Source organism: Euprymna scolopes, chromosome 1 (genome assembly GCF_053919585.1).
Source record: "Euprymna scolopes isolate OS-2025 chromosome 1, ASM5391958v1, whole genome shotgun sequence".
In the NCBI taxonomy this organism is placed as follows: Eukaryota; Metazoa; Mollusca; class Cephalopoda; order Sepiida; family Sepiolidae; genus Euprymna; species Euprymna scolopes.
In genome coordinates this window covers 103,383,125-103,406,949 of record NC_136482.1, presented here as the reverse complement: position 1 = coordinate 103,406,949, position 23,825 = coordinate 103,383,125, and the positions used below count along the sequence as shown (strand labels likewise).

The 23,825-nt window shown below is 36.4% G+C and overlaps 1 protein-coding gene across 3 annotated transcripts in view; it reads left to right on the top strand.

Moving 5' to 3' along the window:
- LOC145262964 (CUE domain-containing protein 1-like) overlaps nucleotides 1-23,825 on the top strand; it is a 399,693-nt gene that overhangs the window by 255,515 nt on the left and 120,353 nt on the right. For all 3 annotated transcript variants that reach the window (XM_080119894.1, XM_080119845.1, XM_080119974.1), the window contains exon 2: nucleotides 18,487-18,989. In XM_080119894.1, the coding sequence (XP_079976020.1) occupies nucleotides 18,693-18,989 (297 nt within the window). In that variant the 5' untranslated portion in view covers nucleotides 18,487-18,692. The remainder of the gene's footprint in view (nucleotides 1-18,486; nucleotides 18,990-23,825) is intronic.

Sequence of the window (23,825 nt, the reverse complement as noted above, 5' to 3'; positions counted from 1 at the left end):
ACAACATATATTCATGACCTGATTAGAAACGTCAATTATTGTAAGCTTAATAGTTGCTATTGATAAAGGTAAGTACACCTAAATTGCATGTTGTTTCAATATTGTTTAAACTTCAAGGCTTGAACTCCTGGAATGCACATCAGCAGGGAGGTCAGATTCCAATAATAGCCAGCCACTATAACTGCATCTCAGTGACCTTGATACCTATTTGCTATCTCTTTCAGATCCTGGTGGAATCTCTTTTCCTACTCATCACTCATTGAACCTAGGTTCTCTCAAGAAACCGATCCATGTGAAAATAAATGGCACATTTTGATGGTCATGTTGCAGGCCGGCTTTCTGAAAGCAGTCATCATATTGTTGACAAGTTCTGTATAGTTTCTGGTTATATTGTTGCAAAGAAAGTTCTTCACTTCCAGAACAAATGCCTTCCACATATCCAGTTCTACTTCGTTCATTGAGTGTTTGAACTCTGGATCTCTGATGAGCTGCTGGATCTGAGGATCGTCAAAGATGCCAGCTTTTAACTATCCCATTTTCAAACCTGAAAAACCTGGTACAAATTAGTGAAGCAGTTATCATCCTTGTCCAAAGCCTTGGTGAACTGCTTGATTAATCAGAGCTTGATGTGCAGCAGTCGAAAGAGTATTCTGTCTCTGTCCATCAGAGAGTCATTGATGACGTTCCTTTATCTGCAAGGCACCACTTCCTCCCACACAGGCCAGTCCTTCTTTGTGTTAGCCGAACACCAATTTTTGGAAGATTTCAAAGTTTTCACTTCAAACCGATCCCTTTTCGACATAATCACCCAGAAAGACCTGAATGCTTCTGTTCATCAAGATAATCATTTTCAACCAAAACCTAGCATTTTACTGTCACAAACTTCTTTTAAAATGCTCCACACATGCATATATGTGAACAAAAACGTAAAAACGACATAGCTCAAAAACATGACCTGATTGAGTAATGAACCAATGTGATTTTTGGATTCGGCGCATCAGATTCGTTCTAAATCAGCTGAAAAAAACAAAAAACATGAACAACAAATTTGTTGCTGACCAGTGTAATTTGTATTATCTGAAGAATAATCATGCACAATGGATGACATAAAATGATGTTCTCTATCAAACAAGATAGACGATGAGAAAGAGACCCTTTATAACATTTTATTTAGATCCACCGTGACCTTGAGGCTTACTAAAACTTTCTGGATATTTCTTGCCTGTTATCTTGCTTGCCAGTCTATGTATCAAGTAGATGATGCTACAAAAGAATGACATTATCCATTAAAACAGAGAGATAGGGATAAAATGTAAAATGATAAATAATAAAACGATAACATCATTCATAAAATCAGAAAGAACTGGTTCAGAAAGGGGGACACTTCATGAGATTTTATCTAAACAATATATGACACTTTGGCAGATACGCTAAGTGCTATTTGGTGCATTTGTAACACTAGGCAGCTATGCTGGGTTTTATTTAATATATTGTCAGCACTGAATTGCTATCTTGTGTTTTATTTGGTGTATCACTAAGAAGATATGTTGGGTTTTACTTGGTATATTGTTAGCATGGTGCACATATGCTGAGTTTTATTTTGTGTACCGTTAGCACTAAGATATGCTGTGTTTGATTTGGTGTAGTTAGTGTATTGGCAGCACGGAGCAGCTAATTTAGAGTTTTTGTCATACTGAGCAGATATTCTGAGTTATATTTGTCACATTGGTAGCGCTGGACAAATATGTTGGATTTCAATTGATATATTTAATATATATATATACAGTGATGATCATATTTATTGGCACGGTAAAATAAAAGTTAAATTTTGTCTAATAAATTCTAAAAAAGGGATTAAATTAAAGAAAATAACAAAGTATATTATGTATTTTTAACTGGCCTTTCCGATGCAGCAATCGGATTTTAGAAAAAATAAATAACAAAGGAACAACAAACATAATTGCAAAAAACCCTTGTTCAAAATTATTGGCACGATTTATTTAATAATCAATTGTATAGCCTTTGGCCTTGATTACCTTCCTCAGTCGCTTTTCATAGTTTACAACCAAGTTGTTGCACTCTTCAGTAGTAATTTTAGCCCACTCTTCCTGACAATAATCCTCCAATTGAATATGATTCTTAGGCTTCCTTTGCATTACCCTCAATTTTAATGTTCTCCATAAATTTTCAATTGGATTAAGGTCTGGGCTTTGTGACATTAATATGATTGTCCTCAAGCCATTTCTTAGTCAGTTTAGCCGAATGCTTTGGGTCATTATCTTGCATGAACCACCAACGACGACCAAGTGAGAGCTCTTTAGCAGAGTCTTTCAGGTTTTCATCCAATATTTTAACATAATCTTCCTTTTTTATGCTACCTGTGACCTTAACAAGTCGCCCTGGTCCAGAGGCAGCAAAGGATCCCCAAAACATCAAACTGCCTCCACCGTGCTTCACTGTGGGTATGGTGTTCTTAGGCAGGAAAGCTTCGCCAGATATTTTGTAAATATAAGACACTTTATTATGGCCAAATAACTGTATTTTCGTTTCGTCAGTCCATAGAACACGTTTCCAGAATGCAACATCTTTATCAATATGACGTTTTGCAAAGGCTAGCCTTGCTTTCAGGTGCATAGGCTTCAATAAGGGAGTCTTTCTCGGACGACATGCTTTTAAACCAGCTCTCTTCAAAACTCTACCAACTGTATGTCGAGATACATTCACTCCAGAGGTGCTCTGTTCATCAACAATCTCCCCAACAGAGATCCTTGGGTTTTGTTTTACTTGTCGAACAATTTTCCGTTCATCTCTTGGGGAAAGAATCCTTTTTCTCCCTCTACCCTCTAAACTCATAACGTGGCCTTGCGATTTGAACTTGTTTATTATGGCTCTAACAGTGGATTTGGGAAGGTTTAGCTTCTTTGAAATCTTATCATAGCCCTCCCCATTGGTATGGCATGCTACAACAAGCTTCCTGACGTCTTCGCTGTGTTCCTTAGTTTTAACCATGGCGATTGAAAATTATAATTTAGTCACTTATAATAGTTTAAATAAATCGCTATCTAAAAATTATCTGAAAAAAATTATTCACTGAATTAGCGTTAAACAAGCATAATATGGCTATAAAAAAGTTCAGAAAGCACGTAAACCGGAAATTGATTGATATTATACTGATACTAAAAGAAAAACAAAGCCGTGCCAATAATTTTGAACAAGGGTTTTTTGCAATTATGTTTGTTGTTCCTTTGTTATTTATTTTTTCTAAAATCCGATTGCTGCATCGGAAAGGCCAGTTAAAAATACATAATATACTTTGTTATCTTCTTTAATTTAATCCCTTTTTTAGAATTTATTAGACAAAATTTAACTTTTATTTTACCGTGCCAATAAATATGATCATCACTGTATATATATATATATATATATATATATATATATATATATATATATATATATATATATATATATATATTAAATATCTGCCCAGTTGAAGTGTTTTTATTTTAGAAAAAAAAAATCTGTTGTATAAGTGAACAGTCGGAGCCCTTTCCCTCATCTTATTTTGATAGTTGGAATCTGAAGTTTTTTTTCTCTAGATTCGGCCTGCTTTTTATATTCAATTTTATTCAAGAGTCAACTACCCCCCCCCACCTTGCATATATTCCACCATTGTTTGCTGATTGTATATTTTGTATTATCCATTTCTCTTAGTTCATATAAATTTTGAAGTTGTTTGTATAAAGCTGTTTACAGAAACATTAAATATAAATAAATATTTCCATATTTATTAATTCTATACTAAGTATCATCTCCAGTGCTTGCATTCTCTAAGACATGCCGTTATTTAAATATTATGTTTGGCCATTCATTTTAGCAATACGAGAAGTATGTGAAGGGGAGAGGGATCCCCATGCCCACACCACTGTCTTTAGTAGTTTTGATTTACACACGTCATGCGCAGGAAATATTTCCTCTTAAAAAAACATGAAGGATGTACATTCTGGTGCCAAAAATCTTCAGGATGCAAATTCCTCATATGAATAAATGAAAATTTATTTATTTTAATTGTATTTTTTTTTTATTTTATTCGTTATTTTTCTTTTTTTACTTGTTAAATATGATTTTCTTTTCCCCTCTCTCTGTATATTTTCTTAATTTGTTAGTCTTAGATTGTTCTATTTTCGCTTTTCTTTTCTCTTAAAGACATTTCCTTTCTTTCTAAAACACTTTCTTTTTTTTTCTTTTAATTTTTTTATTGTTCGCGTTTAATTTATTTCTTTTGCCAAATTTTATTTATTAACTTAACACCATTATTGGTATTCGTTTTTTTTCCTATTTGTAGTTTTCCTCACTCTCTGTTCTGCTCTCACTCTCTCTCTATATATGTATTTATTTAATCTTTATCTCCCTATTCTGCTTTCTCTTACGCTCTCTCCCCTCATCTTTCTCTATTTCTTTCTCACTCATTATTTCTCACCTCTCTTTCCCTATGTCTTACTTTCTCTCTTTCTCCCTATTTCTTTTCTTCTCACGCTGTCTCTCTCTCTTTCCCTTTTTCTGACGCTGTCTCTCCCTCCCTTTTTCTGACGCTGTCTCTCCCTCCCTTTTTCTGACGCTGTCTCTCCCTCCCTTTTTCTCACGCTGTCTCTCCCTCCCTTTTTCTCACGCTGTCTCTCCCTCCCTTTTTCTCACGCTGTCTCTCCCTCCCTTTTTCTCACGCTGTCTCTCCCTCCCTTTTTCTCAAGCTACCTCTCTCTCCCTTTTTCTCAAGCTACCTCTCTCTCCCTTTTTCTCAAGCTACCTCTCTCTCCCTTTTTCTCAAGCTACCTCTCTCTCCCTTTTTTCAAGCTACCTCTCTCTCCCTGTTTCTCAAGCTACCTCTCTCTCTCCCCCCGTTTCTTTCCTCTCACCCCCCCATACCTTTCCTCTCTCTCCCCCCGTACCTTTCCTCTCTCTCCCCCGTACCTTTCCTCTCTCTCCCCCGTACCTTTCCTCTCTCTCCCCCCGTACCTTTCTTCTCTCTCCCCCCGTACCTTTCCTCTCTCTCTCCCCCCGTACCTTTCCTCTCTCTCCCCCCGTATCTTTCCTCTCTCTCCCCCCCGTATCTTTCCTCTCTCTCCCCCCCGTATCTTTCCTCTCTCTCCCCCCCGTATCTTTCCTCTCTCTCCCCCCCGTATCTTTCCTCTCTCTCCCCCCCGTAACTTTCCTCTCTCTCCCCCCCGTAACTTTCCTCTCTCTCCCCCCCGTAACTTTCCTCTCTCTCCCCCCCGTATCTTTCCTCCCCCCCCGTATCTTTCCTCTCTCTCCCCCTCCCGTATCTTTCCTCTCTCTCCCCCCCGTATCTTTCCTCTCTCTCCCCCCCCCGTATCTTTCCTCTCTCTCCCCCCCGTATCTTTCCTCTCTCTCCCCCCGTATCTTTCCTCTCTCTCCCCCCCCGTATCTTTCCTCTCTCTCCCCCCCCCGTATCTTTCCTCTCTCTCCCCCCCCGTATCTTTCCTCTCTCTCCCCCCCGTATCTTTCCTCTCTCTCCCCCCCCCCCCGTATCTTTCCTCTCTCTCCCCCCGTATCGTTCCTCTCTCTCCCCCCGTATCGTTCCTCTCTCTCTCCCCCCGTACCTTTCCTCTCTCTCCCCCCGTATCTTTCCTCTCTCTCCCCCCGTATCTTTCCTTTCTCTCCCCCCGTATCTTTCCTCTCTCTCCCCCCACCCGTATCTTTCCTCTCTCCCCCCCCCCGTATCTTTCCTCTCTCCCCCCCCGTATCTTTCCTCTCTCCCCCCCCGTATCTTTCCTCTCTCTCCCCCCCCGTATCTTTCCTCTCTCTCCCCCCCCCGTATCTTTCCTCTCTCTCCCCCCGTATCTTTCCTCTCTCTCCCCCCGTATCTTTCCTCTCTCTCCCCCCGTATCTTTCCTCTCTCTCTCCCCCGTATCTTTCCTCTCTCTTCCCCCGTATCTTTCCTCTCTCTTCCCCCGTATCTTTCCTCTCTCTTCCCCCGTATCTTTCCTCTCTCTTCCCCCGTATCTTTCCTCTCTCTCCCCCCGTATCGTTCCTCTCTCTCCCCCCGTATCGTTCCTCTCTCTCCCCCGTATCGTTCCTCTCTCTCCCCCGTATCGTTCCTCTCTCTCCCCCCGTATCGTTCCTCTCTCTCCCCCCGTATCGTTCCTCTCTCTCCCCCCGTATCGTTCCTCTCTCTCCCCCCGTATCGTTCCTCTCTCTCCCCCCGTATCGTTCCTCTCTCTCCCCCCGTATCGTTCCTCTCTCTCCCCCCATTTCTTACACTCTCTCTCTCCCCCCATTTCTTACACTCTCTCTCTCCCCCCATTTCTTACACTCTCTCTCTCCCCCCATTTCTTACACTCTCTCTCTCCCCCCATTTCTTACACTATCTCTCTCCCCCCATTTCTTACACTCTCTCTCTCCCCCCCCCATTTCTTACACTCTCTCTCTCTCCCCCCCCATTTCTTACACTCTCTCTCTCTCTCCCCCCCATTTCTTACACTCTCTCTCTCCCCCCATTTCTTACACTCTCTCTCTCCCCCCATTTCTTACACTCTCTCTCTCCCCCCATTTCTTACACTCTCTCTCTCCCCCCATTTCTTACACTCTCTCTCTCCCCCCCATTTCTTACACTCTCTCTCTCCCCCCCATTTCTTACACTCTCTCTCTCCCCCCCATTTCTTACACTCTCTCTCTCCCCCCCATTTCTTACACTCTCTCTCTCTCTCCTATTTCTTACACTCTCTCTCTCTCTCCTTTTTCTTACACTCTCTCTCTCTCCCTATTTCTTACACTCTCTCTCTCTCTCTCTATTTCTTACACTCCCTCTCTCTCTCTATTTCTTACACTCCCTCTCTCTCGATATTTCTTACACTCCCTCTCTCTCGATATTTCTTACACTCCCTCTCTCTCGATATTTCTTACACTCCCTCTCTCTCGATATTTCTTACACTCCCTCTCTCTCGATATTTCTTACACTCCCTCTCTCTCGATATTTCTTACACTCCCTCTCTCTCTCTCTATTTCTTACACTCCCTCTCTCTCTCTCTATTTCTTACACTCTCTCTCTCTCTCTATTTCTTACACTCTCTCTCTCTCTCTCTATTTCTTACACTCTCTCTCTCTCTCTCTATTTCTTACACTCTCTCTCTCTCTCTCTATTTCTTACACTCTCTCTCTCTCTATTTCTTACACTCTCTCTCTCTCTTTATTTCTTACACACTCTCTCTCTCTCTATTTCTTACACTCTCTCTCTCTCTATTTCTTACACTCTCTCTCTCCCTATTTCTTACACTCTCTCTCTCTCTATTTCTTACACTCTCTCTCTCCCTATTTCTTACACTCTCTCTCTCCCTATTTCTTACACTCTCTCTCCCTATTTCTTACACTTTCTCTCTCTCTCCCTATTTCTTACACACTCTCTCTCTCCCTATTTCTTACACTCTCTCTGCTTCCCTATTTCTTACACTCTCTCTGCTTCCCTATTTCTTACACTCTCTCTGCTTCCCTATTTCTTACACTCTCTCTGCTTCCCTATTTCTTACACTCTCTCTCTCTCCCTATTTCTTTATCTCTCTCTCTCTCCCTATTTCTTTATCTCTCTCTCTCCCTATTTCTTACACTCTCTCTGCTTCCCTATTTCTTACACTCTCTCTGCTTCCCTATTTCTTACACTCTCTCTGCTTCCCTATTTCTTACACTCTCTCTGCTTCCCTATTTCTTACACTCTCTCTGCTTCCCTATTTCTTACACTCTCTCTCTCTCTCCCTATTTCTTTATCTCTCTCTCTCTCCCTATTTCTTTATCTCTCTCTCTCTCTCCCTATTTCTTTATCTCTCTCTCTCTGCTTCCCTATTTCTTACACTCTCTCTGCTTCCCTATTTCTTACACTCTCTCTGCTTCCCTATTTCTTACACTCTCTCTGCTTCCCTATTTCTTACACTCTCTTTCTCTCCCTATTTCTTTATCTCTCTCCATCTCCCTATTTCTTTATCTCTCTCTCTCCCTATTTCTTTATCTCTCTCTCTCCCTATTTCTTTATCTCTCTCTCTCCCTATTTCTTTATCTCTCTCTCCCTATTTCTTTATCTCTCTCTCCCTATTTCTTTATCTCTCTCTCCCTATTTCTTTATCTCTCTCTCTCCCTATTTCTTTATCTCTCTCTCTCACTTTCCTTCTCTCTCTCTCACTTTTCTTCTCTCTCTCTCACTTTTCTTCTCTCTCTCGCTCCCAATTTTTCTTTTCCCTCTCTCTCGCTCCCAATTTTTCTTTTCCCTCTCTCTCGCTCCCAATTTTTCTTTTCCCTCTCTCTCGCTCCCAATTTTTCTCTCACTCTCTCGCTCCCAATTTTTCTCTCACTCTCTCGCTCCCAATTTTTCTCTCACTCTCTCGCTCCCAATTTTTCTTTTTCTCTCTCTTGCTCCTACTGTTTCTCTCTCTCTCTTGCTCCTACTGTTTTCTCTCTCTCTTGCTCCTACTGTTTCTCTCTCTCTCTTGCTCCTACTGTTTCTCTCTCTCTCTTGCTCCTACTGTTTCTCTCTCTCTTCTCTTGCTCCTACTGTTTCTCTCTCTCTCTCTTGCTCCTACTGTTTCTCTCTCTCTCTCTTGCTCCTACTGTTTCTCTCTCTCTCTCACTCCCAATTTCTCTCTCTCCTACTCCCTATTTTTAACCGCTCTCTCTCTCTTACTCCCTTATTTTTACCTCTCTCTCTCTCTCTCTCTCTTACTCCCTATTTTTAACCTATCTCTCTCTCTCTCTCTTACTCCCTATTTTTAACCTATCTCTCTCTTTCTCTCTCTCTTACTCCCTATTTTTAACCTATCTCTCTCTCTCTCTCTCTCTTACTCCCTATTTTTAACCTATCTCTCTCTCTCTTACTCCCTATTTTTAACCTATCTCTCTCTCTCACTCCCTATTTTTAACCTATCTTTCTCTCTCACTCCCTATTTTTCCCCTCTCTATCTCTCTCACTCCCTATTTTTAACCTCTCTCTCTCACCCCCTATTTTTAACCTATGTCTCTCTCACTCCCTATTTTTAACCTATCTCTCTCTCTCACTCCCTATTTTTAACCTATCTCTCTCTTACTCCCTATTTTTAACCTCTCTCTCTCTCTCTCTCTCACTCCCTATTTTCATTCTGTCTCTCACTATTTTCATTCGGTCTCTCACTATTTTCATTCGGTCTCTCACTATTTTCATTCGGTCTCTCACTATTTTCATTCGGTCTCTCACTATTTTCATTCGGTCTCTCACTATTTTCATTCTCTCTCTCACTATTTTTATTCTCTCTCTCTCTCACTATTTTTATTCTCTCTCTCTCTCACTATTTTTATTCTCTCTCTCTCTCTCTCACTATTTTTATTCTCTCTCTCTCTCTCACTATTTTTATTCTCTCTCTCTCACTATTTTTATTCTCTCTCTCTCACTATTTTTATTCTCTCTCTCTCTCACTATTTTTATTCTCTCTCTCTCTCACTATTTTTATTCTCTCTGTCTCTCTCACTATTTTTATTCTCTCTGTCTCTCTCACTATTTTTATTCTCTCTCTCTCACTATTTTTATTCTCTCTCTCTCACTATTTTTATTCTCTCTCTCTCACTATTTTTATTCTCTCTCTCTATTTTTATTCTCTCTCACTATTTTTATTCTCTCTCACTATTTTTATTCTCTCTCACTATTTTTATTCTCTCTCACTATTTTTATTCTCTCTCTCACTATTTTTATTCTCTCTCTCTCACTATTTTTATTCTCTCTCTCTCACTATTTTTATTCTCTCTCTCTCACTATTTTTATTCTCTCTCTCACTATTTTTATTCTCTCTCTCACTATTTTTATTCTCTCTCACTATTTTTATTCTCTCTCACTATTTTTATTCTCTCTCTCACTATTTTTATTCTCTCACTATTTTTATTCTCTCACTATTTTTATTCTCTCACTATTTTTATTCTCTCACTATTTTTATTCTCTCTCACTATTTTTATTCTCTCTCTCTCTCTCTCTCACTATTTTTATTCTCTCTCTCTCTCTTACTATTTTTATTCTCTCTCTCTCACTATTTTTATCCTCTCTCTCTCACTATTTTTATCCTCTCTCTCTCTCTCACTATTTTTATCCTCTCTCTCTCTTTCTCACTATTTTTATCCTCTCTCTCTCTCTCTCACTATTTTCATATTCTCACTCTCTCTCTCACTATTTTTATCCTCTCTCTCTCACTATTTTCATCCCTCCTCTCTATTTTATTATATTTCCCTCTTCTCCCTATTGTTATTCTCTCTTACTTGGTCTTTAAGTCTGTTTACTTTTCATTTTTCTCTGCTTCCTTATGTCGCCATCTCCTTTTCTGTCTCTGGCTTCTATCTTACTGCTCTTTATTGTTTTATCTTGTTTTTTCTCCCCTTCTTATTTTATTTTTGTGGCTCTATATTACTGTTATTATATGAAATATATTGTCTATACTAATGTTTCTTTCTTCTTTTTAAATTCCTTTTCTCATCCTGTTTCTTTTTTTCTTCGGTCGCATGTTTTATTTTCTTATTAGAACAAAGGAAATAATTACAAAGAGATGGGTGATACAACCGGAAAATGAGCCAGTTTCCTTTACGAAGAGCACTGTGGCAGACCTCTGCACTTATTAAGCTATATTATGACTCAAACCTCTTGGTAATCATCTCTTAGGTATAACCACTTAGGTCGAAAATAACCACTTTCTTACTATAAACTGCACTAACTGAATCTCTTTTCGATTCTAATTATATGGATTTTCTTTCATCATCGATACTGTCCCACTTCACCTCCCTGACCACCGCGTGGTGTCTATTCCTTCTGATTGGTCAATGTTTTTTTATGTAACAGCCAAATGATGCTATTATCATGATTTGACCAATCAACTAACAGACCACCATCCGACTATAATGTGGCAGACATGGAGAGGAGAGGTGGGGCAGGCTCTATGGTTTTAATACTTCCTTCCTACAAACGAGTGCAGGTGTTTCTGGGATCGCTCACCTGATAAACTTCCTTTCCAATTTTCTTTGAACACATAATCCCCCAGCTAAGTTTGTTATTAATCATATGAATCTATTGCTAAGCAGGTAGAAATGTGAATGTTATGTAAGGTCTGTTTAATGTACGTGAAGAGTTGGGAGGGGTCAGGGGTGCTAATACCTTTAGTCAGACAGTCAATGATAAAATTTACTTTTTCCTTTTTTTTTTTTTTTCAATTTTCTTTTGTTTTTGCTGCAGATAAGGCATCCTATAGGATGCCAGATATTAACCCACTATTTTAGACACTCTAACCGAAAGATCTTTTTTAAGATTCATTGTTTATATCTTTTCTGCACTCGGTTCGCCGAGTATATTCACCAGGTAGTTTTTAAAACTTTTTTATTAGGAGTTGTTTCTATAATTACTGAAATGATGGCGATCTTAAGATTCCAGTTTTTTTTTGTTTTTTGTTTTTTTTCTTTCTTTCTTTTCCATGTCGTATTTTATCTTTTCGGCTCTGAATGGGGATACAAACAAAAAGATTAGGCAGAAAATATAAATTTACATTGCAAGAAAAATATGAATTTATATTTTCTATCATTTGGATTGTTCAAACTACTATTTACATCTTGGATGTTATTCTCAAAACGTTTCAGCCAATGTAACCTCCAACCTTCTTTGAGTGCATCCTTTGAAACTCAGGATTTTCTTTGTCAGACTGAACCCTTTATTTGATTCACAGGGAAAATCTGCTCTCATTCTATGAGCCATGGAGATGTGCTACAATGGATAAAGGCATTAAGTATCAATCAGGCTAAGTGACAGTCGTCTAAAGGTTAGAGATTCAATTCTCACTATAATTGATACTAGGAATTCAATAAAAATTACTTAAGATTTCCACCCAGTCATGGCTGACGAAACGAGAATAATCAACCTTCAATGATTAAATAAAAGGTTCAGTTTGAAATTCCGTATAGATTCTTCAGAGTTGAAAAAGATACACCTGAAGGTTGGAGGTTACATCAATCGAAATGTGAAAATCACATCCAAGATGAGAACAGTAGTTCAAATAATTTAAATAATATGAAACGTCAGTCTTTCAAAAATTCTAAAACATAAATTTATGTTTGTTCTTGTCTGATAACATTTTCAATATATCCACCGTTCTCTATGGGTTTTAGGCAGACATTGTTTTCCCTGTGGCTTCTCTTGAGAGCTGTCTTGTTTTCACTCCTGACAAGTGTAAAATTGTTCACATAATTCAGCTTTTGCTTCTGAATTTTGTTAAATTTCTTAGCACCAGGACGACATTTTTATCTAATTTCAGCTTCTAAACTCCTTCATAAATCGTGTCAGAATCTCTCGGCTGCTCTTTTATTTCTCTTATTTATTTTCTCTTATTTATTTTCTTTTATTTATTTTCTTTTATTTATTTTCTTTTATTTATTTTCTCTTATTTATTTTCTCTTATTTATTTTCTCTTATTTATTTTCTCTTATTTATTTTCTTTTCTTTATTTTCTTTTCTTTATTTTCTTTTCTTTATTTTTTGTCTAACTTACTTTTCTGTTAATTTCTTTTTTTTTTTTTTAACAATTTTCTTTAGAATTGTAATTGCTAAAATTAGGAATGGATGGAAAATATTTCATTCCTATCCAACAAAGCATAGCAAGGGAAGATTCTGTCAGGCATGTGTACGTAAGGTGATGATGTATGAAAGTTAAAACGTAACCTATGGCGGTTGAGGACATATATTATGCAGAGAAAAATCATATGAAAATATTACAATGGATGTGTAATGTAAGCCTTAAAGATAGACTTAGATCTGATGACCTCTAAGGAAGCTCGATCAGTTCATAAGGGAAGGCGACAGAAAATATGTCTGCAAATGATAAGAATGAACTTCAGAGAAATTAATTTGGAAGTCAAAAATATCTATACATGATGATGATGACACCTGTTGACTTTTTCTTGGGCAAGCCAACATGATTTGAATTCCAGATTGAAGAATATTAAAAATTAGCTTAGTTATATAAAAAAAAAAAATTGAAGATTCAGGAACCTCAAATGCATAATTTTATTTATTTATTAGCTGTCCCGACCCGGCATTACCCGGAATTGTTTATACTTTTACTTTTGTTTCGCATTTTTTCTTTTATTCTTGTATCAAAATGGTATTTTAAAATTTAACATGAATTTGCAAAATTACATTCAAAGTTATTTTGTTTGTTTGTTTTTTCCTAAATTTATAAATGAAATGTTAAGAGCTAGAGTTTGATTGTCTGCAGTCATACCCAGTGGTGTGCGCCCCCTCCACGCCAATGCAACACAAATACAACAGGAACACGATGAACTAGTTATTATTTAGTAACATAGCCCTTCTGTAATTTGACAGCCTGCAATCTTTTGGACATTCCCTGAATTAGTTTGCGGCAATACTCCGGTGAAAATACATCCCATCTTGTCTTTAATTTTTGTCCAAAGTTCTTCCAGATTTGAAATTTCATCATTGTGTAGTTGTTGCTTGATGTGCATACGTTTTCGATAGGATTGAGGTCTGGAGATTGTGCAGGCCAATTCAAAAACAGAATATCACACTCTTCAAGGAACCTTTTGGCCTTGCCAGCTGTGTGCATTATTCTGCATGAAGATAAGATTATCATCCAAATTCTGGCCAAAGTAGGGTAGAAAATGCTCAATCAGCATACTAATGTATTTAATTGAATTAATTCAACCTTGCAAGCAAGCCCTGGACCATTGATACTAATAACGCCCCACACCAAAACTGAACCTCCACCACTTAGCAGCGTTGAAACTGGGCTCCTAGGATTAAATTCTTCATCTTCCCTTCAATGGACGTACTGCCTACCATCATTCTCTAGCCTATTGAACTTGCTTTCGTTGTAAAAATCATTTTCGACTAATATGAAGAGTCATGATCTTCATTGCCTCTAACGAAGTCCTGATGGTGCTTTCTGTTCTTTAAAGAAATCATTGGCTTGCATTTTCAACATATCCTCACAAATTAGATTCCTTCAATCTGTTAACTGTAGAAAGAGAGTACTTTTTCACAAGATTGCACTGTTGAATTTGGGGAGCCATTTCAAATCTGTTTCTGAGGCTGCAGATCTCTGTTGTGAGTAATTATAGAATGACCAGATTTAGTGGCATCACGAACACTGCCTGTGTTTTAGTATTTTTGCAAAGTCATTTGTAGCGTTTTCTCATCACATTTCAATCTGAAGCTGATTTCTCGATTGGATAAACCAGAAAGGTGGAGATTAATGAACCCTAACGATCACTAGGAGAAAGTCAAGGCATATGGACAAAATGTTATATTGTAGTACCTGGAACAACAACAATTACTATTAGAGATGCTTTGTTGCCTAAAAGGTGAATATTTTAAGCTGGTTTTAAGCTCATTTGTTGCTGCGGAGTTTCTTTTTGCTTTCTCGATTTGAAGTTAATTTTTTAAATTGATGTGAACATTAGCATACTTCAATGTCAAATATGAACAGATAAACTTATAGAGGAATAAAAAGCGAATCAAATGAGGTATAAGTTGTTTAAGCAGTTACATTCAATAGGGCTTATATTTGCGGTTTTCGTAAAAATATCAAATGCGTGCTTTCTTTTTACTGCCACTGTGTGTGTGTATATATATATATATATATATATATATATATAAACACACACACACACACACATTAGTTATCGCGCAAAAGAGCAGGACACAAAATGTTTTAAATAATAATAATAGAATAACAATAACAAAGACTTTCGCTGGCGAGGACTAGTATTGAGCGTAACCAGTTATACAATCCTTTTGAAATTTTCATCTCTATTTTTCTCGTTATGTACTGAATATTTGTTAATGAAACCTATATGAAATATGTTCCTTATTAAATTTTAAAGATTTTCTATTCTGAAAGAAGTTTAAAAAATTTAATCTAAAAAAGTTATTAAGTTTTTGTTTAAGAAAAATTCAGATTTTCTCATTATTCAGACCTGTATTACAAAGAGGGAGGTTGCAAAAAATGATTTGTGGTGTGAGGAGAAATACAAACTGAAACAGAATATTCAGACCTGTAATAATACAAGGAGGGGTTGCAAAAATGAGTTGTGATGTGAGGAGAAATACAAACTGAAATAGAGAGGAGAGTTTTAAAATATAATCTTAAAAAGATAAGATACAAGTTAGAAAAGCATTTCATCCAAGGCATGAAAATTGTTAAACAAAATGTTTTTACTATAGGCTTTAAAAATAAAAGTACAAGATTCAATTTGAAATTTATTTATCTTCAAAGTGCACTTTCATACATTTTACAAAGTAAGGTATAAAAATTTAATTTAAATTGAATTAAAAAATTACCTTGGATTTATTTTATGCAATGTACATTTTGGTGCACTTTAAAAACATTCTTTCATCTAGCAATTAATGATATAGATATAAAATTTTCAATGATTTTTTTTTTTTAATTGCAACAGAATATACATTACATGAAATAAATCCAAGGTAATTTTTTGATTCGATTTAAATTAAATTTTTATACCTTACTTTGTAAAATGTATAAAAGTGCACTTTGAAGATAAATACATTTCAAATTGAATCTTGTACCTTTATTTTTAAAGCCTGTAGTAAAATCATTTTGTTTAACAATTTTCATGCCTTGGATGAGATGCTTTTCTAACTTGTATATATATGCACACACACACACACACATATATATATATATATATATATATATATATATATATATATATATATATATATACTAGCAAAACTACCCGTCGCTGACTGGGTTCAAAAACAGCCTACAGAAAATGGACTCTGATTTATGAAAGTATGATAGGTTATGAAAACGAAGGGTTGTAAAGAGATAGCTTCGAAATTGGAGGTATCAAAACCAAAGCAAAATATGATGAAAGTAAAAATAAAATAGATAAACCCCATAATTTATTATACAATACCTGTTCACACTGAAACACTTATCACAATATTCTGTGGATCTATATTAAAAAACCTTGTTAAACTTTGTGACATATTTCCATTCTATGGAGGTCAGGCGTGAACGAACACCCCATAATTTTATTATACCATATTTCTTCAAACTGAAACATAATTATCAAAGTATACTTACACAGTCTTTATTAAAGTTTGTGCCTATTTCCATTCTATGGAGGCCAGGCGCGAACGCAGACCCCACAATTTTATTATATCATCCCTATTTAAGTTAAAACATACTTATCAAAGTATTCTTATGTACATCTATATCAAAAACACTAATAAACGTTTTTTTTTATTTTTAAATTTTTTATTTCCATACTTTGTGGACCAGGCGCGAACGCAGACCCCACAATTTTAATGGACCACCGTTCTGCCAGATCAAACATACCCATTCCTGTGTCTCAATACATCTATCATTATATGTAATCAGTTTTTTAAAATAGTCAACCATATAGGAGCCTATTCGTGACCAGATACACACACACACACACACACATTCAGCTTTATATATATATATATATATATATAATCCCATGTATTTCCATAAAATGTGATGAAGAAATACAGAAAATCGTACGTAAAATATATCTCCCTATAATATTTTTAGTGTCAGTTTCTAGTATTTACTTCACTAGTGCTCAATACGTAAGTGGAGCTAGGAAGTAAGTTATGAAAATATATTTATGGCACTTAAGCTACACAGAGGCTTCTACATTTCATTCACAATAAACAAATATCTATATGCATATACAGATAAAAATAAAACCAAGTACGTCCAAGGATAGAGTACTGCTGCCACATCTGGGTAGGAGCTGCTAAAATCAGCTTATCCTGCCTTGACAGAGTACAAATAGGCTTCATGGCTTAGTGGGGGATGCCCTTTTCTCTTCTCTGCAACCTCTCTCCCACAGGGAAGACGTTGCGAGCCTGTCATTGTTTTATCGTTACTTCCATGGCAAATGCTCGTCTGAGCTCCAATCTCTGGTTCCCCCTCACCAATCTTTCACGATAAACACCCATCTAGCTGAAATCACTGTCAAAAATTTTCCCCACTCTTTATCTGTGCCAAAACTAAAACGTAGATTCCATGAACAAAGCTTCAGATTCTTAGAAGTGCATGCCTGTGGAACTCTGTTCCGTTTACCTGGTTCCCACCTGACTACAACTTGGATGTCTTAAAGTCCAACATAAACAAATTCCTGATGAACCGCCCCTTAAGTAAGACACTTTATCAAATCTCCAATACTAACGATTACTACGATACTATCTTATCCGCGAGTGGCTTCCGGGCCTTCATAAGTGGTGATTACCTTGTAAAAAAAAAATAAATAAAAAATAACTTGATTTTGCACATATTTTTTTTCCTTTCATTTATCTTTACGTTTATAAATATATATGAAATAAATATACACACACATATTACAATAGAAAAATGCAAGCATGAAAAGTAAAGGACTAGTTGTTAAAACTGGAAAACAAAAGGACAAGATATTTTAGTAAAAATATAATAAATTTATAACTTAAAATATTGCAGCATTAAGAATTGATTATATGTTATAAATTGAATTTAAAAAAAATTCTTAATGCTTCAATATTATAAGTAATAAATTCATTATATTTTTACTAAAATATCTTGTCCTTTTCTTTTCAGTCCTTTACTTTTCCATGTTTAAGCTTAAGTATATTATCTTTCATGCTCATATTTGTCTATTGTAATCCATGGTTTTTCCAGGCTTCCAATAAATTCACTTATTTTTTGTTTAATTTCAGTCTTATTTTTTTGCCCCCATAAACATATGTAATAACAATGTACGGCACTCGTCTGCTTTCAATAAAATCCTCCAATTATCTCCCTTTTATGCTTTCATTCTCTCTGTTTCACTTGTTGCTTATTTTTTCAGCAGTGAATTAATAGCAATACTAGTCGCTGAAGTGACGTGGTTGCAATGAAAACCAGTCATAAAAAGCGTCACTCATCTTACATATTTTTACGATTTTGAACACCGGAAAATTCATCTTTTGTTTTACTGAACGAAAATTGAAAATTTTTTTTTTTTTCACAATATAACTGAGAAGGTGATCTATGAACTGTAATAATTGTTTGAAATTTGGTCGGAAAATTAGTAAGCGGTGAAGCTTTAATGCTGTTCTAAATGACTAAAACTGCCGCTTAATCATATATTCAAACATGGTAGTGTTTGAATGATACACACACACACACACACATGTATTTACTTCCTTATCTACATAGATTTAAATCTTTTACTATATATATTCCCCCAAATTACAGATCTTGTCATTTTTTTGCCGCTTTTGGTTTTTCTCTCTTGAAAAAGCCCATGTAACAGTTGAGCAAAATGTTGAGTTATAGGTCTCTGCTTTTTCATTTTAACTCGTACTGTCTGATTTGTTAACCTTTTGTTGTACACATATCTGCACAATAACATATATATATATATATCGCTGACATATTTTTAATTTTGGTTTCTTTTGCTTTTCAGGTGAAGACCATCACAGAGTGGAAATGGCTTGGTTTTTTGCTACTGTTACTACCTGATCAATTCAATTATTGGATTGACATTTTCTCTCCCTCACATTGAATTGCCCCGTGAGTGTGCGGTACAGCGTGGTACAGGGCAGGGACAACTGAAAGATCCCCCCACCCTCCTGGGATATTTCTTACCCATTTCTTGCCACCCCCTTGAAGATGGCGTCAGCAGATACCCAGAAGCTCAACAATCGACGGCGGAGGGATCACCCCCGTAGGGAAACGTTACCTGGTGGGACCGTGCCCCGTTCTCATGCCAGACAACTGGATTTTTATCAGGCAATGGCCGACTTTAAACACATGTTTCCTAGTATGGAGGAAGATGTCATCGAGGCTGTGCTAAGAGCAAACGACGGTGCAGTCGATGCTACAATCGATCAACTTTTGACAATGAGTGTGGATGCGGATGAGATTACGTGCGTGAGAAATGCACGCAAACATCTTCCGTTATCAAAGGTTAGTAAAATTGCATTTTCTTTTTTCTTTCTGGAATATATCCACCAGATGGAGATTCTTTTCGCTTCATAAGTTGTTTAGGGCATCATTAATACCTTGTCTATCGTATCAGTTTTTCCATCATAAGTTTTTTTTTTTTTATTCACTTGAAACAAAGCATGTTCCCACTGAGATATAAGGGGCTACTGTGATTAGGGGCTAGATTTCTAGAGGGCATCTTTTTTTTTTTCTTTTTTTTTTTACATGGAAGTCACCACTTATCAAGGCCCGGAGGCCACTCAGGGATAAGGGTTATTGCATGTACAGTAATCAATGGGACAATATCGTAGTAATCGTTAGTAATGAAGATCTGATAAAGTGTCTTACTTAAGGGGGCGGTTTATCAGGAACTTGTTTATGTTGGACTTGAAGACATCCAAGTTGTAGTCAGGTGGGAAACAGGCAAACGAAAGAGTTCCACAGGCGTGCACTTCTGAGAAAGAAGCTTTGTCCATTAAATCTACGTTTTGATTTAGGCACAGATAAAGAGTAGGGAAAATTACTGACAGTGGTTTCAGCTAGATGGGTGTTTTTCGTGAAAGATTGGCAAGGGGGGACCAGAGATTGGATCTCAGACGAGCACTTGCCGTGGCAATAATGATAAAACGACAGGCTCGCAATGTCCTTTCTGTGGGAGAGAGGTTGCAGGGAAGAAAACATCTCCCACTAAGCTACGAAGTCTATTTTGTACTCTGTTAAGACAGGATAGGCTGTTTTTAGCAGCTCCTGCCCAGATATGGCAGCAGTACTCCATCCTTGGGCGTACTTGGCTTTTATATAGATAGAGAATTGCATCAGCAGTGAGATATCTACTGGAGCGGTAGAAGGATCCCACCATTTTTCCAGCAACTTTGGCAACAGATTTGATGTATGTGTTCCATTTCAGATCAGGAGTAAAGGTTGATCCCAGAAGCTTGTTAAAACTTGAGCCTCCCCAAGACGAGAGCCAACCATTTCAATTGATGCCAGATGGGGATCAGAGCATTGATGATGTAAAGATAGAAGCTTGGTTTTAGATGCATTAAAAGTAACCAACCACCTCTTCCCCCATTGTACCACGTGCTCAAGATCAGAGGAAAGAGAATCAGAGAGAACTTTGTCATTTACGGCCTTTGATGTGTTGCCATAGATGGTCGTGTCATCAGCATAGATGTCAACGAATGATTTCAGTATGTGCTTTGGGATCATCTTTGATGTAGATCAGGAAGAGAGTTGAGCCCTGGATGTGGGAGTTGTGCAATAAGATGATTGTTCACCATACATTTAAATTTCTTCATGTTGGTATAGTTGAAGAAACGGACATGGAATTGAAAATGGTAAGCTGTCTGAAGAAAGAAGCATTAAAGTACAAAGTTTTCCTGCATCTGGAGAATTCTACACTGAAAGTGTGGAATTTTACTGCTAGTCAGGTTGGTTAGGAGTATTTATTTTGAGGGGGGGGGGTACAAGCGCAGTAAGTTCCTCAGGGCACATTCTGTGGAAGTACTTTCAAAACAAGGACTGAGATGCATTATTGCAGCAATGTGACAGGGACTGGAGTTTGATAGACAGTGTTCGATCTTTTAAGTTAGAGGTTATTTTTTGCACTATGTTCAAGAGAAAATCCTTCAGCATTAACGTACTTATGAAAATTATCCATTCCTACTCTGTGTTTCCCAGAAGTGTAATGTTAGTTGGAAAATGATTTCAAATGTAGTCATGTCTAATACATATTTTTAGTATGAAAGAAGAAATCGTTTTAGTTTTCCTTTATTTTATACTAGCGGGGGTACCCGGCGTTGCCCGAGTGTTTGTTTCCGGGACGGGGGGGGGGAGTTTTAAAAAATGTTATGGTAGGTAAGTAGGAAGGATCAAACCCGGAGTCATGAGTAAAAGTAGGAAAATAAAGTGTGGAAAAAAAAAAAAAAAAAAAACATCTGCAACGTTAACAGTTCGGTCACCAAGAAAAGTCCATTCCAGTTGTTTAGGAAAAAAAAACAAAAAAAAACCGACTACGGTAGGTCGGCGCGAACGTGAAAATATAATGTGAATTGTCCAGCACGCTAACCACTACGCCACAGAGCACTGCAGCTTAGTTTAGTGATTTTAAATAACTTCACATGAAAGAACTATGAAGCCAAACCGGTGTTCTCTTCTCAACTGTTCTTTGTGAACGATCCCCAAACGGTGTTAAGTGGTGGCAGGGGGAGGAGGAATTTATTAGAGAGAAAATATTTTACCACTTCCATTGATCTTAACCGATTTTGGCCGTGACTTCTCAGCAGAAAAAGTATAGAAATCTAAGATTATCGAGGAATTTGAGAAATAAGCCTATAACACACCTCAGATATTGTTCTGCCGTTTGTGCATATTATATTTGCATGAAATATCTTGATTTTTAATCCTATTAAGGTCAAAATCAGACGTGAAAAAATGAGTTCATTTTATTTATATAGAGAAGAGATAATAGATTACATTTAAAAATAAAAAAAGTAAATGAAGAAACGTTAGGACCCCTTATATCCTTAAAAATACAACACCAAAACTAACTTACACCTTGTAGCATGTAATGCAAATGACTGGTTAATGTAGTATTGGGGTAAAGAAAAAAATGTTTTAGGTTTATTTTATGCATACGTAATTGGTTATCAAAGTTTAAAGACAAAATGTTGAGACTTTGATTTTTTTTTTTTTTTTTTTTTTTTTTAATGAAGGACTTAAGCACATGCTTCTGTCTAGGACAGTAATAAAAAATGTATCCACTTTAATTTTACTCTTACCTGGATAAAATATATAAAGAAAAAACAAATCAGACAGAATTATATTCAGACCAATCACATAGTGGGGAAAATTCATAAAAAATTTAGGGTATCCTGAATCAAATAGCAATATGTAAGACTGATTGCTATTTGGGTCTTACTATGAAAATCCAACTTACTTCATATGTATAGATTGGGGAAACATATCAGATCAGGGATTATATGTTGGTGAGTAAACAATTTAAGATTTAATAAAAATGAATAGCTTGCCTATCTATTATTTGATATTGTCTTCAATATGGGTATCAAATATGATATATAGGTGTGTGTGTGTACTATTATATAAAAGGAACTTTGTGTGTTATTTCGTTTTTATGGACTTTGGCTGGGTCGATATTTATGAAATTTTGCACTAAGTTACTTTATGTACCTGACAGTGTTCTTAGATAAGTTTTATATTGGAATGTCTTTGATGAGTATCGATAATTGTAATACTTCAATGAAAAAAGGAACAGACGATTTTGACCAAAGTTAATACATTACACAGCCTAATATCACAAGTGCATTTGAGAAGTTTTATTACCACACAAGCCAAAAGGCCCAACAATAGGTTCTTTGATATGACAGGGGCACAAAATCAAAATAACAAAAAAGAATCAACTATACTGATTGCCCCCCTCTTATCTAGGCTATAATGCAATTTCAGTTAGTTTGATTGGACAAGAGATCAACACAAAAGTGGAGTGAAAAAGAGCTATCTGAAACCATTTTCCTTCATCGTTCAACTTACTTTGTTTATCCAATTAGACAAGGGCGGATAGCTCTTATTAATTAATCTTTGAGTATTAATTAATAATTCCAATCTATAAACCCGTTCACCTTCTGTGCAAGTGGCATAATAATTACAAATGTGGCAAGAGGAATCAGTAATCCATACAAATCTCATTCCGTCACTATTACAGATTAAATAACGGTCTGCCATCAATTAATTGTTGACAATAGGTATCATTCCAAGATGAAACCACAACAAAGATGAAAAAAAATTTTCTTTTTTTTCTTTTGTCTGGTATCACACTTCTTGACAACATTGAACAATAACTTTGTCTTTACAGTAAATTTGTAATTGAAAAGCTTATAAAATCTTCAAATGCCTTCTTTCAGATAAAGGTGCAGATTTAGTTGTCTCTGGCCAAACAAAAAATACTTGCGGCGTTGTTCTCTTATTTTTTTACAGCAACCATGGAAGAGGATGGAAACTCAGTAAATAATTATCAGATTCTTCAGGAACTTTTCAAATTTTTTTTTCTTTTTGGTATCATCCATTTTGCTAATCTTTCCTTTTTTTTCACTCTTTCTCTTTCTCTCTAGCACTCTCTCCTGCTCTTGCTCACACTTTTTTCCTTTTTTCCTGCATCTTTTTTCCTCTTTTCCTGCATCTTTTTTCCTCTTTTCCTGCATCTTTTTTTCTCTTTTCCTATATCTTTTTCCCCTCTCTTTTCCTGTATCTTTTTTCCTCTCTCTTTTCCTGTATCTTTTTTCCTCTCTCTTTTCCTGTATCTTTTTTCCTCTCTCTTTTCCTGTATCTTTTTTCCTCTCTCTTTTCCTGTATCTTTTTTCCTCTCTCTTTTCCTGTATCTTTTTTCCTCTCTTTTCTTGTATCTTTTTTCCTCTTTCTTTTCCTGTATCTTTTTTCCTCTCTCTTTTCCTGTATCTTTTTTCCTCTCTCTTTTCCTGTATCATTTTTCCTCTCTCTTTTCCTGTATCATTTTTCCTCTCTCTTTTCCTGTATCATTTTTCCTCTCTCTTTTCCTGTATCATTTTTCCTCTCTCTTTTCCTGTATCATTTTTCCTCTCTCTTTTCCTGTATCTTTTTTCCTCTCTCTTTTCCTGTATCTTTTTTCCTCTCTCTTTTCCTGTATCTTTTTTCTTCTCTCTTTTCCTGTATCTTTTTTCTTCTCTCTTTTCCTGTATCTTTTTTCGTCTCTCTTTTCCTGTATCTTTTTTCCTCTCTTTTCTTGTATCATTTTTCCTCTCTCTTTTCCTGTATCTTTTTTCCTCT